Source organism: Nycticebus coucang, chromosome 11, assembly GCF_027406575.1.
Source record: "Nycticebus coucang isolate mNycCou1 chromosome 11, mNycCou1.pri, whole genome shotgun sequence".
Classification (NCBI taxonomy): Eukaryota; Metazoa; Chordata; class Mammalia; order Primates; family Lorisidae; genus Nycticebus; species Nycticebus coucang.
Genome location: NC_069790.1, coordinates 100,779,544 through 100,796,370, shown reverse-complemented (window position 1 = coordinate 100,796,370; position 16,827 = coordinate 100,779,544). Strand labels below are relative to the sequence as shown.

Here is a 16,827-nt window from a genome sequence, read left to right as displayed (position 1 = left end):
CTAAAAATAATTTGCTAAACACACCATCCATCATTCATTGAAATATATCTAGTACATAAAGAGAACAACCAAAATGAATAAGAAATGTTACTAACAAGATTTAATAGAAACAGACCCACAAGAACTTTAGAGAGAATTAACAGATTATAAAAACATGTTTGGAAAATGTTATAATGCAAATCTGGGGGGGAAGAAAACATGATACAGATTCTAAAAAACTAGGGGTGGGGAGACCCACTAACCAAAACTATTAACAATTTCCAAAATGAGTAAAGCAATGAACATATCTAAAAGTACCTTAGACACTGCTAAAAAGGAAAATTAGTAAGCTGAAAGACAGAAGAAACCAAATAAAATGAAGCATAAAGCGATAAAAGGATCAGAGGTTAAGAGATAGAAAGGATTTGGTAAAGAAGACTAATTTGTATTTATGTATTTATTTATTTATTCAATTGAGACTGAGTCTCACTTTGTCACCCTCGGTAGAATGCTGTGACTGTCATAGTTCATAGCAACCTCAAACTCTTGGGCTCAAGCAATTCTCTTGCCTCAGCCTCCCTAGTAGCTGGGGCTACAGGCGCCCACCACAATGCCAGTTATTTTGTTTGTTTGTTTTTTTAGCAGGCCTGGGCCGGGTTTGAACCCACCAGCCCTGGAACATGTGGCCAAGGCTCTAACCACTGGACAATAGGTGCCCCTAATCTACTGTATTTAATTGGAGTCACAGAATGAAAAGTGATAGAACAGAGCAGAAGTGAAATATGTAGCAAAATCTAGTGGCTAAGATTTTCCAGAATTGATGAAAGACATCAATCCAAAGATTTCAAGATGTACAAAGAATCTTCAACGGATAAATGAAATCAGAGCCAGATATATCACAAAAACTAAAGACAAAGAAAATCCTTTTTTTTTTTTGAGACAGAGTCTCACTTTGTCATCTGAGTAGAGTGCCATGGTATCATAGCTTACAGCAACCTCAAATTCTTGGGCTTATGCGATCCTCTTGCCTCCAGCTCCTGAGCAGCTGGGACTACAGGTGCCTGCTGCAACACTCAGTTATCTCGAACTCCTGAGCTCAAGTAATCCACCTGTCTCAGACTCCCAGAGTGCTAGGATTACGGTGTGGGCCACTGCGCCTGGTCTTAGAACAGCATCTTTAATATGACGACAGAAAATAACCACCAATCTAGAATTCCATATACTATAAAAATATCTTTCAAGGCTGAAGGTTAAATAGAAACACTCTCACAAAAGAAAGAACAGAATTTGCTACTAGCATACCTATCATAAAGAAAATACTAAGCCCTTTTTATCTAGGAGATTGGTTCCAGGACATCCCCCACTTAGGATACCAAAATCTCCAGATGTTCGAGTCCCTATGTAAAATGGCATAATATTTGCACATAAGCCTATATACTTTAAATCATCTCTAGATTACATTTTAATACCTAATTAAGTACAGTAATACTGTACTGGGGTTTTTAAAAATATTTTTTAAATTGTTATATTGTTATTTTGTATTGTTTTTTCCCAAATATTTTTGATCCAAGGTTGGCTGAATCTGCAGGTGCAGAATTTGCAGATACAGAAAATCAACTGTATACAAACAATGAATACAGAGAGCCACAAGAGCATACCAGTCAGAAGAATGGGAATAAAAATCAAGTGTTCTAAGAAATTTGCATTATCTCTATAAAGGATAAAAGTAACAAGTAAATAAGACTTTGATAAGTAAAGGGTGCATGTTATAATTTCTAGGGATATCACTTCTAAACTAATAAAAAAATGAAAGCTTTTCAATCACTCCAAAAGAATATACAAAGGAAGAGAAAAATAAATGTAGAATAGGTAGGACAAAAGATAGCACACGTAAAGATGGTAACCTTAAGTCTAAATATAATAGTTATTTCATTTAATATAAATGGAATAAATGCTTCAGTTTAAAGCCAAAAGACAATCAGAATGGATGAAAAAACAAAATTAAAAGCCATAATAGTGATTTAAGAACTCAACTCTCAGTATAATGTAGGGTCAAGTAGGAAATGTAAGGCTTAAAAATACTGTGATAAATGTGAGAGTACCTAAATGTTAGGCTATTTTGGGTATGCACAGAACAAAGAGAAAAGGCTTCTGATCTAAAACAACATTACCTGCAGCAGCCAGATGAGCTGTTACCTCATCAGCTGCTGTGGAGTTGAGGATATCTGAATCATCGTAAGAGGTGTCCTCAGGGGAAGACGGTGAGTCTTCATCAGCACTCAGCATACTATGCTCGGTATAAGTGGCCACGTGGACCTGCTGCACTTGTTGGGCCACTGCATGGGCTTCTATGGTAGCCATGTGTTCAGTTTGTGCCACTCCGTGTTCCTCCATGAAGATCTACTGTCAGACAAAAAAGGAAAAGAACAGGATTCAGTGTGTAATATAATACAACACTTAAACTAAGAGGTGTCTTCTTCAAGAGCAGAAAAACTATGACAAGCCTCATCACGCTAAGTCATAGGAAATGGGAAACACTACTCAAATGGTGGAATGTGTTCCTTATATGAAGCTATTTTGATGGAAATTCATTGTACTAATAATTTTATACCTCAGTTCATAAAATAAATTCCCTTGATAATAAAGATGTCCAAATATAACAATAAAAACACACTTAAAATATTCCAGTGATTAGCATTTGACACTGTAGATATAAAAACACTTAGCAAATAAATGAAATACTTAATATTTTATTTGTACTTCAAAGACAAGTAGGAGTTAAACTTTCCTCTCCAAAAGTACAATTATTCAAATTGGTCTTCCTGCTTATAAAACTGTGCTTCTGTAAACCCCAGAATGATGCAGTAATTTATAAAGAAGGAGATTTAAAGTTTACTCTGCTATTGCACTTAATAATCTCCACTTCTACTCTCAGACATTCATTATTCTTTAAAAAAAAAGTTTGGAATATACATGCATACATATCGATTTAAAATAAAAACAGGTTTATATTACAAGTATCGGTTACCTTTTTTTTTCCTTTGGAGACAGAGACTGTCTCTTTCACTCAGGCTAGGGTGCGGTGATATGATCACAGCTCACTGTAACCTAGATCTCCTGGGCTCAAGGGATCCTCTTACCTCAGCTTCCTGAGTTGCTTGTACTACGGGCACACACCACCATGCCTGGCTGATTTATTTTTTTGTACTGAAGACCTGCTGCATCACATGGTAGTTTTATTTTTAATTTTTTGTTTGTTTGTTTTTTGACGTATGGTCTCACTCTGTTGTCTGGACTAGAGTGGTGTCATCACAATTTACTGCAACTTCTAGGCTCAATTCAATCCTCCTACCTAGGCTTCTAAGTAGCTGGGACCATAGGTGTGGGCTACCATGGTTGGCTAAATTTTCTATTTTCTTTCTTTAAGAGACAGAGTCTCACTTTATCACCCTCAGTAGAGTGCGGTGATGTCACAGCAACCTCTAACTCCTGGACTTAGGCGATTCTCTTGCCTCAGCCTCATGAATAGCTGGGATTGCAGGTGCCCGCCACAACGCCCGGCTATTTTTTGTTGCAATTTAGCTGGGGCCAGGTTTGAATCCACCACACTTAGTATATAAGGGCCGGCGCCTTACCCACTGAGCCACAGAGGCCGCCCCTATTTTTCATGGTGCACACGCTGGTCTTGAACTCCTGGGTAAATGATCCTCCCACTTCTGTCTCCCTAAGTGGATCTTGAACTCCTGGCAAATGATACTTCCACCTTTGTCTTGCAAAGTGCCAGGAATCCAGGTGTGAGCCACTATGCTCAGCCATTTGCCTTTTTTGTATTATAACACACCTGGCCATTTTGACATGTCAAAACATATGGATCTGGCTCGGCGCCTGTAGCACAGTAGTTACAGCGCCGGCCATATGCACCAAGACTGGCGAGTTTGAACCAGACCCAAGCCAGCTAACCAATAAGTGCAGTAAAAATAATGTCCACCAGGCGTTGTGGTGGACACCTGTGGTCCTAGATAATTGGGAGGCTGAGGCAGGAGAATCACTAAAGCCCAAGAGTTTGAGGTTGCTGTGAGCTGTGACGCATGACACTCTACCAAGGGTGACATAATGAGACTCTGTCTCAAAAAACGAAAACAAAAACAAAAAAAAAAACCCAAACAACATACGAATCTATTACATGCTTTCTACATAGCTGCATAATGTTCGTTTTATGAATGTGACATAATTGATATAACCAATCACCTACTGAAGAAGCAAAGCTGCTTCCAAATTATTGCTACTTATAAACATCAATGTAGTATACATTGTAAGATTTTACATATTAATTCCTCAAAAAATTAAGAATAGGCCAAGCATGGTGGCTTATGCCTATAAATTCTGACATTCTGGGAGGCTAAGTCAGGAGGATCACTTAAGGCTGGGAAGTTCAAGAGCAGCTTAAAAGGAAGGCTGAGGCGGGTAGATTGCTTGAACTCAGGAGTTCCAGACCAGCCTGAGCCAGAGCGAGAGAACGAGACCTCGTCTCTAAAAATAGCCAGCTGTTGTGGTGGGCACCTGTAATCCAAGCTACTTGGGAGGCTGAGGCAAGAGAATCACTTAAGCCCAAGAGTTGGAGGTCACGGTGAGCTCTGCCACCATGGCACTCTACTGAGGGTGACAAAGTGAAACTGTCTCAAATAAATAAATAAATAAAGGGCAGCACCTGTGGCTCAATAGAGTAGGGCGCCAGCCCCATATGCCGGAGGTGGCGGGTTCAAACCCAGCCCTGGCCAAAAACTGCAAAATAATAATAATAATAATAAATAAACAAATAAATAAAATAAAATAAAATAAAAAGAGCAGCTTGAGCAACATAGCAAGACCCGCTCCCCATCTCTACAAAAAAATTTAGCCAACCATCTTGGCCCATGCCTATAGTCCCAGCTACCTAGGAGCCTGAGGCAGGAGGACTGATTGAGCCTAGTAAGCTATCATGACACCACTGTGCTCTAGCCCAGATAACGGAGACCCTACCTCAAAAAGCAAACAAATAAAAATTAAAAATAAAACTACCATGTGATGTAACAATTCTACTTCTGGATATATACCCAGAAGAAACTGAAAGCAGATTCCCAATAAGTAATTTGTATACAGCCAGGTGCAGTGGCTCACACCTGTAATCCCAGCACTGTGGGAGGCTGAGGAAGGAGAACTGCTTGAGCTCAGGAGTTTGAGACTTTGCCTGAGCAAGAGTGAGACCACAACTCATGAAAAAAATGGAAAAACCCAGCCGGGCACCACAGCAAGCGCCTGTAATCCCAGCCACTTCCATAGGCTAAGGGAGCAGGATGCCCCCAGCCCGAGTCTGAGGTTGCAGTACTATGACACCACTGCACTCTGCTCAGGGGCATAGGGTGGGACTCTGTCTCAACAACAACAAAAATAGAAATTTGTATACCATGTTCACTGCAGTATTATTCACAACAGCCAAAGGTAGATGCAATCTGAGTGTCCATTGATGGATGAATAAGTAAACAAAACGTGGTACATACATACCACATATAATTCAGTCTTAAAAAGGAAGAAAATGCAAATTAAGAATAGAGGGGAACGTCTTCAACTTGATAAGGAAGATCTACAAAAAACCTACAGGTACCATTAGACATAATTATAAGAAACTAAAAGCTTTCCCATTAAGATCAGGAATATGTGGTAAGGCAAAGAAAGCTCTTCTTACCACTTTTAGTCAATATTGTACTGCAAGTCCTAGTTAATGCAATAAGATAAAAATAAAATAAAATACAATAAAATAAAATGAAATAAAATAAAATAAAAGATACCCAAATTAGGAAGAAGAAATAAAACTCTCTTTGTTCATAGATGCCATGGTTGTCTATGTAGAAAATCCAAAAAAAATTAACAAAAAAACACTTAGAATGAATAAACAATTATAACAAAGTTGCAAAAGCAAGGTTAATGTATGAAAGTCAACTGCTTTCCTATATACCAGCAATGAACAAATGGGATTTGAAACTAAAAGCACAATGCTATTTATATTAGTACTCCCCCCAAAAGTGAAATGCTAACATATAAATCTAACAAAATATGTACAAGATCTATATGGGGGCAACTACAACTCTGATAAAAGAAATCAAAGAAGAATAAATAAATGGAGAGATAGATAGTCCATGTTCATTGATAGGAAGACTCAATATAACTGTCAAGATGTCAAGTTCTTCAAACCTTATTTCTAGATTTAACATAATTCCAGTCAAATCTTATTAGCAAGTTATTTTATGGATGTCAACAAACTGATGAGAATGGAGAGGCAAGAGACCCAGAATAGCCAATAGAATTTTCAAAGACAAGAACAAAGTCAGAAGACTGACACTAGGTGACTTCAAGATGTGTATAAAGCTACAATAACCAAGACAATGTGGCATTGGTGAAATAACAGACAAACAGATCAATGGAACAGACTAGAGAGTCCCCAAATAGACCTATATAAAAATAGACAACAGATCTCTTTTCTGACAAAGCAGAAAAGGAAATACAATGGTTTGGCAAAGATAGTCTTTCGAATGAATCGAGCTGGAACAAGTGGACATCCACGTACCAAAAAAATGAATCTAAACACAAGCTTTACTCCCTTCATAAAAATTAACTCAAAATGGATCACAGACCTAAATGTAAAATTAAAAACTTCAAAACTCCCATAACATAGGAGAAAATCTAGATAACTTTGGGTATAGCAATGACTTCTTAAATGCAACCCCAAACGTACAATCCATAAAAATAAAAATTGATAAACTGGTGGGTGGTGCCTGTGGCTCAAAGGAGTAGGGCGCTGGCCCCATAAGCCGGAGGTGGCGGGTTCAAACCCAGCCCCGGCCAAAAACTGCAAAAAAAAAAAAAAAAAATCAATAAACTGGACTTCATTGAAACGAAAACTCCTGCTGTATGAAAGACAATCTGAAAAAAAGAAAAGATAGGACACAGATTGGGAGAAATATTTGCAAAAGACATTTGGTGGGCTCGGTGCCTGTAACGCAGCAGCTAGGGTGCCAGCCACATACACCAGAGCGGGCGGATTTGAATCCAGCCTAGGCCTGCCAAACAATGACAATTACAACTAAAAATAGCTGGGCATTGGTAGTGCCTATAGTCCCAGCTACTTGGGAGGCTGAGGTAAGAGAATGGCTTAAGCCCAAGAGTTTGAGGTTACTATGAGCTATGATGTCACGGCACTCTACCCAGGGTGATAGCTTGAAACTTTGTCTCAAAAAAAAAAAAAAAAAAAAAAAAGACATATTTGGTAAAGGACTGTTAACTAAAATAAAAGAATTCTTAAAACTCAAAAATAAGAAAATGAATAACCCAAATAAAAAATGGGCAAAAGTCCTGAAGAGATATCTTACCAAAGATGATACATGCATGGTAAATAAGTATATGAAAAGATGCTCATCATCAACATTGTATGTCCCGGGCGGCGCCTGTGGCTCAGTGAGTAGGGCGCCGGCCCCATATGCCAAGGGTGGCGGGTTCAAACCCAGCCCCAGCCAAACTGCAACAGTAAAAAAAAAAAAAAAAAAAGAAAAGAAAAAAGTCTCAGCAAAAAAAAAACATTGTATGTCCCTAGAGAATTGCAAATTAAAACAAGGAGGTGGGCAGCACCGGTGGCTCTGTGGGTGGGGCGCCGGCTCCATATACTGAGGGTGGCGGGTTCAAACCTGGCCCCAGGCAAATTGCAACAAAAAAATAGCTGGCCGTTGTGGCAGGTGCCTGTAGTCCCAGCTACTCGGGAGGCTGAGGCAAGAGAATCATCTAAGCCCAGGAGTTGGAGGTTGCTGTGAGCTGTGTGATGCCACAGCACTCTACTGAGGTCAATTAAAGTGAGACTCTGTCTCTACAAAAAACAAAAACAAAAACAAGAAGGAGGGCTCAGCTCCTGTGGCTCAAGTGGCCACAGCCACATACACCTGAGCTGGCGGGTTCGAATCCAGCCTGGGCCCGCCAAACAACAATGACAGTTGCAACCAAAAAATAGCCAGGCATAGTGGCAGGCACCTGTAGTCCCAGCTACTTGGGAGGTAGAGGCAGGAGAATTGCTTGAGCCCAGGAGTTGGAGGTTGCTGTGAGCTGTGATGCCACAGCACTCTACCCAGGGTGACAGCTTAAGGCTCTGTCGCAAAAAAAAAAAAAAAAACCCGAAAGAAAAGAAAACAAGAAGGAGATATCACTCACTACAGATCCATTAGAATGGCTAAAATCCAAAACACTGACAACAACAAATGGTAATGAAGATGTGGAGAATACAACATGGTACAGCCACTTTGGAAGATATTTGTCAGTTTCTAACAAAACTAAATACAATCTTACATATGATTGGGCAATTACATTACATATGATTGGGCAATTACATTCCGTGGTATTTACCCAAAGGTGCTAAAAATGTATGTCCACCAAAAACCCCGCACATGAATGTTTACAGTAACTTTATTGGTAATTGACAAAACTTAGAAACAACCAGAGTGTTCTTCAGTAGCTGAGTAAATAAACAAACTGAGGTACATCCAGACATTGAAATATGATTCAGCACCAAAAAGAAATGGGCTATTCCCAAGTGCCCATCGATCCACAAATGGATTAATAAATTGTGGTATACGTACACTGTGGAATATTATGCAGCCTTAAAGAAAGATGGAGACTTTACCTCTTTCATGTTTACATGGATGGATCTGGAACATATTCTTCTTAGTAAAGTATCTCAAGAATGGAATAAAAAGTATCCAATGTACTCAGCCCTATTATGAAACTAATTTATGGCTTTCATATGAAAGCTATGACCCAGTTATAACCTAAGAATATGGGGAAAGGGGAGAGAGAGGGGAGGGAGGGGGGAGGATGGGCGGAGGGAGGGTGATTGGTGGGATTACACCTGCAGTGCATCTTACAAGGGTAATGTGAAACTTACTAAATGTAGAATATAAATGTCTTAACACAATAACTAAGAAAATGCCAGGAAGGCTATGTTAACCAGTGTGATGAAAATATGTCAAATGGTCTATAAAACCAGTGTATGGTGCCCCATGATCACATTAATGTACACAGCTATGATTTAATAATAAATAGAAAATAAATAAAAATAAAGAAAGAAATAGGCTATTAAGACATGAAAAAAAATGAAGAAACCTTAAATGCATATTGCCTAGTGAAAGAAGCCAATCTGAAAAGGCTACATTCTGCATAAGTCTGTGTGACCTTAAAAAGACAATACTATGGAGACAGTAAAAAGATCAGTGGTTGCTAAAGACTGGGGGGCAAAGAGGGATGAATAGGCAGAGCACAGGGGATTTTCAGGGCATTGAAACTACTCAATACTACTATAACAGTAGATACGTCTCATTTTATGTTTGTTCAAACACACACAATGTATACCACAAAGGAGGAATTCTAAACTATAGACTTTGGGTGATAATGATGTGTCACTGTCAGCTCATGGACTGAAACAAATACACCAGTCTGGTGCAGGATGATCATGGTGGGGAAGACTGTACATGTGTGAAGGCAGGGGGATATATAGAAAATCTCTGTGCTTTCCACTCAATTTTGCTGTGAATCTAAAACTCAAAAAAAAAAAAATCTATTTAAAACCATTTTTATTAAAAAAAAAAAAAAAAAGAGGAAGAAGAAAGAAAGAAAAGAAATTCTAAGCAACAAGCATGTACCTTGAGGATATTCTGCTTATGAAATAATCCAGCTACAAAAACACAAATAATTCTACTTATGAATATATGAGGTACCTAAAGTAGTCAAATTCATAGAGACAGAAAGTAGATTAGTAGTTGCCAGGGGATGGGGGTAGAGAGTTTCAGTTTTGCAAGACAAAAAGAATTCTGGAGGTAAGTTGCACAACTGCTGAACTGTACGCCAAAAATGGTTATGATGATAAATTCGCTGTTGAGAATATTTTACAACTACACATTTTGCCAGTTATCCTTTACAACCAATATACGTCTGTGCAAAGAGTAAGAATATTTATTTATTATTTTTAAAGATAGAGTCTCCCTAAGTCACCCTTGGTAGAGTGCTGTAGCATCACAGCTCACAGCAACCTCAAACTCTTGGGCTTCTCCTGCCTCAGCCTCCCGAGTAGCTAGGACTACAGGCACCTGCCACAACACCTGGCAATATTTTTGTTGTTGCAGTTGTCATTGTTGTTTAGCAGGACCAGGCCAGGTTCGAACCGCCAGCCCCAGTGTATGTAGCCGCACCCTAACCACTGAGCTACAGGTGCTGAGCCAAGTGCTAGTAAAACTAGCATTTACTATCTTTATAAAAACATTGCATATTATTTGATCATTATTTTTAGGAATAAATTCTTTTCATTTTTCGACTTTTATTTAGTCTCCTGAGATTCTTCAAATTCTTGAAAGTAAAACTGCTAGGTCAAAAGCCATACATATTTTAAATTTTGATATACAGTAGAACCACCCAAGGGACGGTAACAAACTGGTCAATATGTAGATGTGGTCAACATAAGGAACTAGAACTAGTTAACTGGCACGTACATGTGGTGCACGTCCAATCTGTGAAAATCGGGTCAACTTAAGGAGGCGATCAATGCAGACAGGTGATCAACTATGGAGAGTCTACTGTACATTGAAAAATTGAGTGTTTTAGTTGTATACTAGTATTATCTCTACTTGTATAAACCCATACAAACACATACACATACTTAAAATTTGACTATCATGTAACAGTATATCTAGCATTTATGTCAACTATATAGAGACAGAAATAAAAGTATATCCAGCACTACATAGAGACAGAAATATGACCTTTATGGCTACATGTAATGAGAATACAATTAACTATGTAAAATTCACCTCTTATTTTCCCCTGCTCTTTATAAAAGTTTCATTGTACATCATTAGATCTCTTGATTCTTCTGTTGCTCTAACTGATATCTTAAGCCTCATCCTGCTACATCTTTATTTTTTTTATTTTTTTTTTTTTATTAAATCATAAGTGTATACAATGATATGATTATGGGGCATCATACACTCACTTCATAAACCATTTGACACATTTTTATCCCAGTGGTTAACATAGCCTTTCCGGCGTTATCTCAGTTACTGTGCCAAAACCTTTATATTCTACATTTACCAAGTTTCGCAAATACCCCTGTAATATGCACCACAGGTGTGATCCCACCGATTCCCCTCCCTCTACCCACCCCCCCCTTTCCCACTTCCCCCTATTGTTAAGTTGTAGTTGGGTTATAGCTTTCATGTGAGAGTCCCCTGCTACATCTTTATTCTTCAGGTAAATTGTTTCCTAGATTATTATATTGATTTTTTTTTAAACTTTTTTACTTTTCTGAAGCTTTTGGAAACAGGGTAAAATGTCAACATGTGAAAAATTTGGATAAAGGATGCATGAGGATTCTTTGTACTATTCTTGCAACTTTTGAAAAAATCTAAAATCGAGTGGCGCCTGTGGCTCAACAGAGTAGGGCGCCAGCCCCATATGCCAGAAGTGGCAGGTTCAAATCCAGCCCAAAAAACTGCAAAACAAAAAACAAACAAACAAAAAAATACCACACACACACAAATAAAAATAAAAAATAAAAAAAATTTAAAATCATGGCTAATTAAAAAAAATTTTTAAGAGAGGTATCTGATAAGCCACCCTAAGATTTTTTCCTTATCCGATGTTTGGTGTGAGCTTCAGAATATCTAGGGCACTATATCACAGCCCCCAGATTTGTACTTAGCTAAAATGCAAGTTAACACACAAAGTCATATAATTAAACATAATAGAAGAAGATATTGTTAAAATGCTGTTTTTCCATCCATTTCACTGTTTTTCTAGTCTAAGAGACAAACTGCTTAGGGTATTTTAGAATTCCAACTACTTCAAAATTGTTTTTATATGACTTGGGATTAGATGGCATCTAACTGCTTTTCAAAGGGATTTGTACGCTGTGCACTTGGCATAATGGATTTCAATTGTACGCTCCAGAATGCAGCTCACAGCATAAATCAATAGGGCTGTCTGCTTCACAGGCTTGCCGTTTCTGCCCAGTGCCTCATCTCTTCCATCTGACTCTTCTCCATCCCATCTTTCAGCCTCTCTAATCATTTTTAGTTATTCAGCTCATTTGGTGAAAAGCAAAGGCAAAGGTATTTCTGACTTCTTTAAACTTAGAGTGGGGTACTTGTAAACTTACAATGTTCCCATAAAAATCATAAAGAATGTGGGTTGTTTAAAGCCAGATAAGTGACATATACATATTGCTGGGGATCATCAGAGCCCACTCCCCCTAAGTTATGAAGCATTTTAGTTTTCATCTATGAGCAGACAGAATTGTCTGGATAATAAAACTGATGTGAATTGCTAATAGGTGAAACCTATTAGATAATCAGCATTTTTAAAAATAGCACAGACTATTACCCAGATATCCAGAAACCCTGGACAAATTACTTACTCTCTAACCTGTAATTCTGTCATCTTTTTTTTTTTTTTTTTGTAGAGACAGAGTCTCACTTTATGGCCCTTGGTAGAGTGCCGTGGCCTCACACAGCTCACAGCAACCTCCAACTCCTGGGCTTAAGCCATTCTCTTGCCTCAGCCTCCCGAGTAGCTGGGACTACAGGCGCCCGCCACAACGCCCGGCTATTTTTTGGTTGCATTTTGGCCGGGGCTGGGTTTGAACCCGCCACCCTCGGTATATGGGGCCGGCGCCTTACCGACTGAGCCACAGGCGCCGCCCCTGTCATCTTTTTTTAATGAAAAAAAAAAAAAATTACCTATGCTCAAAAGGATGATGTGAGGATTCAATGAGATTATCCAGATATAAAGTAAGGCACACGGTGCCTAGCATATAAATGCTCAACATTATTATGATGCCAGAACCCCTCTATTTTCATGATTCTATCCTGACTCATTGCCTGACTAGTCTCACAAGCACTAGGCCTCAATTTCTTCATTTTAAAATTAGACATTCATCTTTGAAGATACAGTTTTCTTAACTATGTGCCAGATTCTAAGTCAGGCATCTAAAAAGTCTCGTAGTACATTAACTCCAACAACTTAAATATTTTTCTCCTAGACACAAAACAAGGAAATTATAGGAAACTAAGGCTCTTACCATAATTTCATGACAGTACACAATATGGAGAGGCAGTAGATGGAGCTGATAGTGATTCCCCTGAACAAGCATGAAAAGGAAGATGAAAGCACCAATAACACATAATGGCCGGGGCAGCGCCTGTGGCTCAGTGGGTAGGGCGCGGGCCCCATATACCCAGGGTGGTGGGTTCAAACCCAGCCCCAGCCAAAACGCAACAAAAAATAGCCGGGCATTATAGCGGGTACCTGTGGTCCCAGCTACTCGGGAGGCTGAGGCAAGAGAATGGCTTAAGCCCAAGAGTTGGAGGTTACTGTGAGCTGTGACGCCACGGCACTCTACCGAGGGCAATAAAGTAAGACTCTGTCTCTTAAAAAAAACAACAACAACAACACATAACAGCCTGTGACTCTAAACACTACATTTAAATAAAAGGGCTTATTTATCACCCAGAGCTAGTACTGTTCAACAGATTAGACAACACTGTATTTTTTAAAAAACCATTCCCCAGGCTAGTCTGAAGGTAGTGAGTTATCTCACTTGATTGTTCACAGTCAGTTACAGATTAAGCTCCTTGTTCTATTCTTTCCCCCCTTCTCACTACTGTACTTGACTAGTGGTAAAAAACAAACAAAAAAACCATTCCCCAAAACAGTAATTTAACATGGCAACAATTTTATTAAAACCTCTTTCTCACCCTGGATCATCATCTGGGGTACAACATGCGCTTCATCTAAAGGGCCTTCTTTATTATATGAACTACAGAGGTTGTGGGGGGGGGAGGGGCATTTGGTACATAGGAGCTCCTACTTTTGCTCTTCCAGGACAGAGTAGGACTGGAAGAGAAGAGAAGAGCACACAGAGAAAGTGTGTCTTACTTAGTCCAGAGCACCTGGTACATACAGTCAATAGCACACCCACGGAGCATCTAGAATTTGGAGGAAATGTCCAAGGGAGTTAAATTTAGTCTAATCCACACATAATAAATGAGATTAAGTATAGAGAATTTTAAAAATCAAAGTAGAAAAAAAAGAAGGCCAGGAAATCTAATCAAAGTATAACTAAATATGAAAGAAAGCATTAGTCTAATCAATAGCATTACCATATCAAAAGGAAAATTGCAACAACTGCCTACGGGAAAATCTCAGACCAAGCCTGCATCTATAGTCTAAACCAGGGACATGAAAATTGAAAGAGTTCAATTTACAATGTTGGACTTAACCTAGAATTTAAACTGCACTACTAAGATAAAAATTTCACCCAATAGACCATACTTTTCTCAAAAAACCCCTAAAATCAATGACAAGATTTCCTCCTTTGGAGACAAAGAGGGTAATGGATGGAAATCTCACTACAGCAGAAAAAATTTTTCTAAAAACTGCACAAGAAAAGTTGGAGTGAAAATAGAAGCAAAGTAAAATGTAGCTTAATTCTAAGTAAAAAATTTAGAGCATAAGGTAAGAATAATCCATTTGACCTAAGAACAGTCTTTTTCAAATAGCCCACAAGTGATGATATTAGACATGTAGAGAAAAAGTTCTCCTACACGACTGGGCGCTATAATTTTAAAAAATGAAGTCATAATCACATATGCAGCTATTATTTCCCATTTCCAAAACCAAATACAGAAAATTAAAAATGATACTAAATAGAATGTAAAAGTTATGAACCATGACAATGTAAAGGCAAAGATAAGGCTGACAGAAATTAGGAGGTAAGAAAGGGGCAGAGGTGTAGGAATAGTTAGGACTATTAATATCCCCTATCTTTACATGTGGAGGAAATAAGGAGATACTATCAAGAGTAGAGGGGAGAGTTTAATATTAAAATGTAACCATCAAAAATAGAGGAGAAAGGAGAAGAATACTATGAAGTAATTCTCATTTTTCATAGAAGGAACTCAATAATGTCCAAGTTTGATGAATAACAGTGATATAGACTTTTAGAGTTATGGAGGTATTATTGTTTGATAATACCACAAACAAAACAGTAACAGAGTTAGCTTCTGAAAAGTATTGAGGTAGGGGCAGAGTGTGACAAAAGTCCATTGATTTAAGTCTTTATGTTTAATATTTTATCTTGTGAATATATTACTTTGACTTTTAATAAAACGAACTTTAAAAAGAAAAATAATATAGCCTTCCAATTTGATCTTTTTAAAAATTAAAACTAAATGACATGCTAGGGCTAACTGTCACTAGAAGAATCAAGCAGCCTTCTGACAAGAACAAAGAGAACAGTACAGTTTAAGTTTAGAAATAGTCTTGCCTTGAGTAAGACTAACTTCCTAATCTGAAACCAACCTGACTGTGTGACTGTAATAAAATACCTTTCATTACAGTATGTTGATTAACTTTGTAAATATTTATTAATAATAACACAAGAATCTGGTTAATGATGATGCTTTTATATAATACTCAACAAGCTTTACCACACAACTTCATAAAGACCAAAGGATGAGTGGGTGGTTTTATGAAAGACTATGATAAGCTCACTGAAGGCAGCCTTGGGTCTATAAAATCTCCATGAATAGTTGTGTATCATATTTGCTCCTTAATAAATGCTTAGGGGTAAATAGCAGCATATTTTAATTACTAAAGCTAACCCCAGGAAAGTACAGTTTCTGTAATTCCCCAGTAATGTTGCACTGGCTATTCCTCTCTTGCTTCCAAACTCTCTCTCCCATACTTGTCCTAATATACCGAGCTCTGAGCTAGGTCAGAGCTAGACTAGAGTTGGTTGCCAGTAAGTATCCTGTTAGGTTTTGCCTAGGGAGACAAGGGATTTTCTTGCTGAGTTCATTCCTATCAGCATTGCTCCAGTAACAGAAGGCAGCTGCATCTCCCAACTCCAGCAGTTCCCCTTCTCCCCTGGTGGTTAAGCACTAGCTACACAGCATCCCACTCAGGGGTCAGCTTACCAGCTGAGGGGGGCCCTCCAAGCTTCTAGGTTCTTCTATTTGCTCAGCCTCAGGAGTGGTAGTGTTTCTTTTCTGTCTGGATTGCCTCAGTGTCTACTTTTTTGCTTTTCATCATTTTTCTAATACCTAAGTAACTAATTTTCAGATTCAAATTCTCTAAAATACTTCACATGGTTTTCTAGGCCCCCATTAACAAGGGAAAGAAAATACGTAACTCCATCAGAAATTACTCACAGAGGGATGGTAAGCAGCAGTTTAGGCTTCTTATATCCTCAATACAGAAGTGATTCTAAGGCTATTTCTATAAGACTACACCATTAGGATTGTTTTCATATACTGATAGAATTCAGTTAAGTACAAAATCTTGAGTTTAACAAATCATTAAAAAGAAGCTAAGTCATAGAATATAAAGTACCTCACAAAGAGGGAAATGGGACACCTAGAAGTAAAAAATGCAGTAAATACAAACTTTTATCTGTTTATAAGTCTATCTTACCTACTCTTTAAGTAAGGTACTTGATAACTCTAACATTCCCAAAAACCTCAAAATCAACACCACAGTAATATAGTAAGTGTCTTTTTATCACAAAAAGATCTGTCATATTATTCAGTGAATAGACCAGGAGTTTGGACAAATCCAAGAAAATGTGGCAGCAACAGCAACTTTGACTTTCACCTACCACTCTCACTTCTTGGCAGACTGTGTACATCTATACATATCTACTGAAAATCAATAGTGAGTGTTGGCTATTAATTCCCAGTATGGCAATTAATAAATGACTTAGAGTTACCACTTTTTCTTCTCCAT

The 16,827-nt window shown here is 38.2% G+C and overlaps 1 protein-coding gene across 9 annotated transcripts in view; it reads right to left on the bottom strand.

Annotated features, from left to right (window-relative positions):
* Positions 1–16,827, bottom strand: part of NRF1 (nuclear respiratory factor 1) — a 170,723-nt gene that overhangs the window by 106,016 nt on the left and 47,880 nt on the right. For 7 of the 9 annotated variants that reach the window (XR_008383665.1, XR_008383664.1, XM_053609141.1 and 4 more), the window contains one exon: positions 2,151–2,382. Coding sequence is in view for 7 of the 9 variants with exons in the window: in XM_053609141.1 (XP_053465116.1) it covers positions 2,151–2,373 (223 nt within the window). In the remaining 2 variants the exon portion in view is untranslated. Of the gene's footprint in view, positions 1–2,150; positions 2,383–3,007; positions 3,396–16,827 lie in introns of those variants that run through there. The other 2 variants (XM_053609146.1, XM_053609142.1) reach the window with 2 other exon arrangements.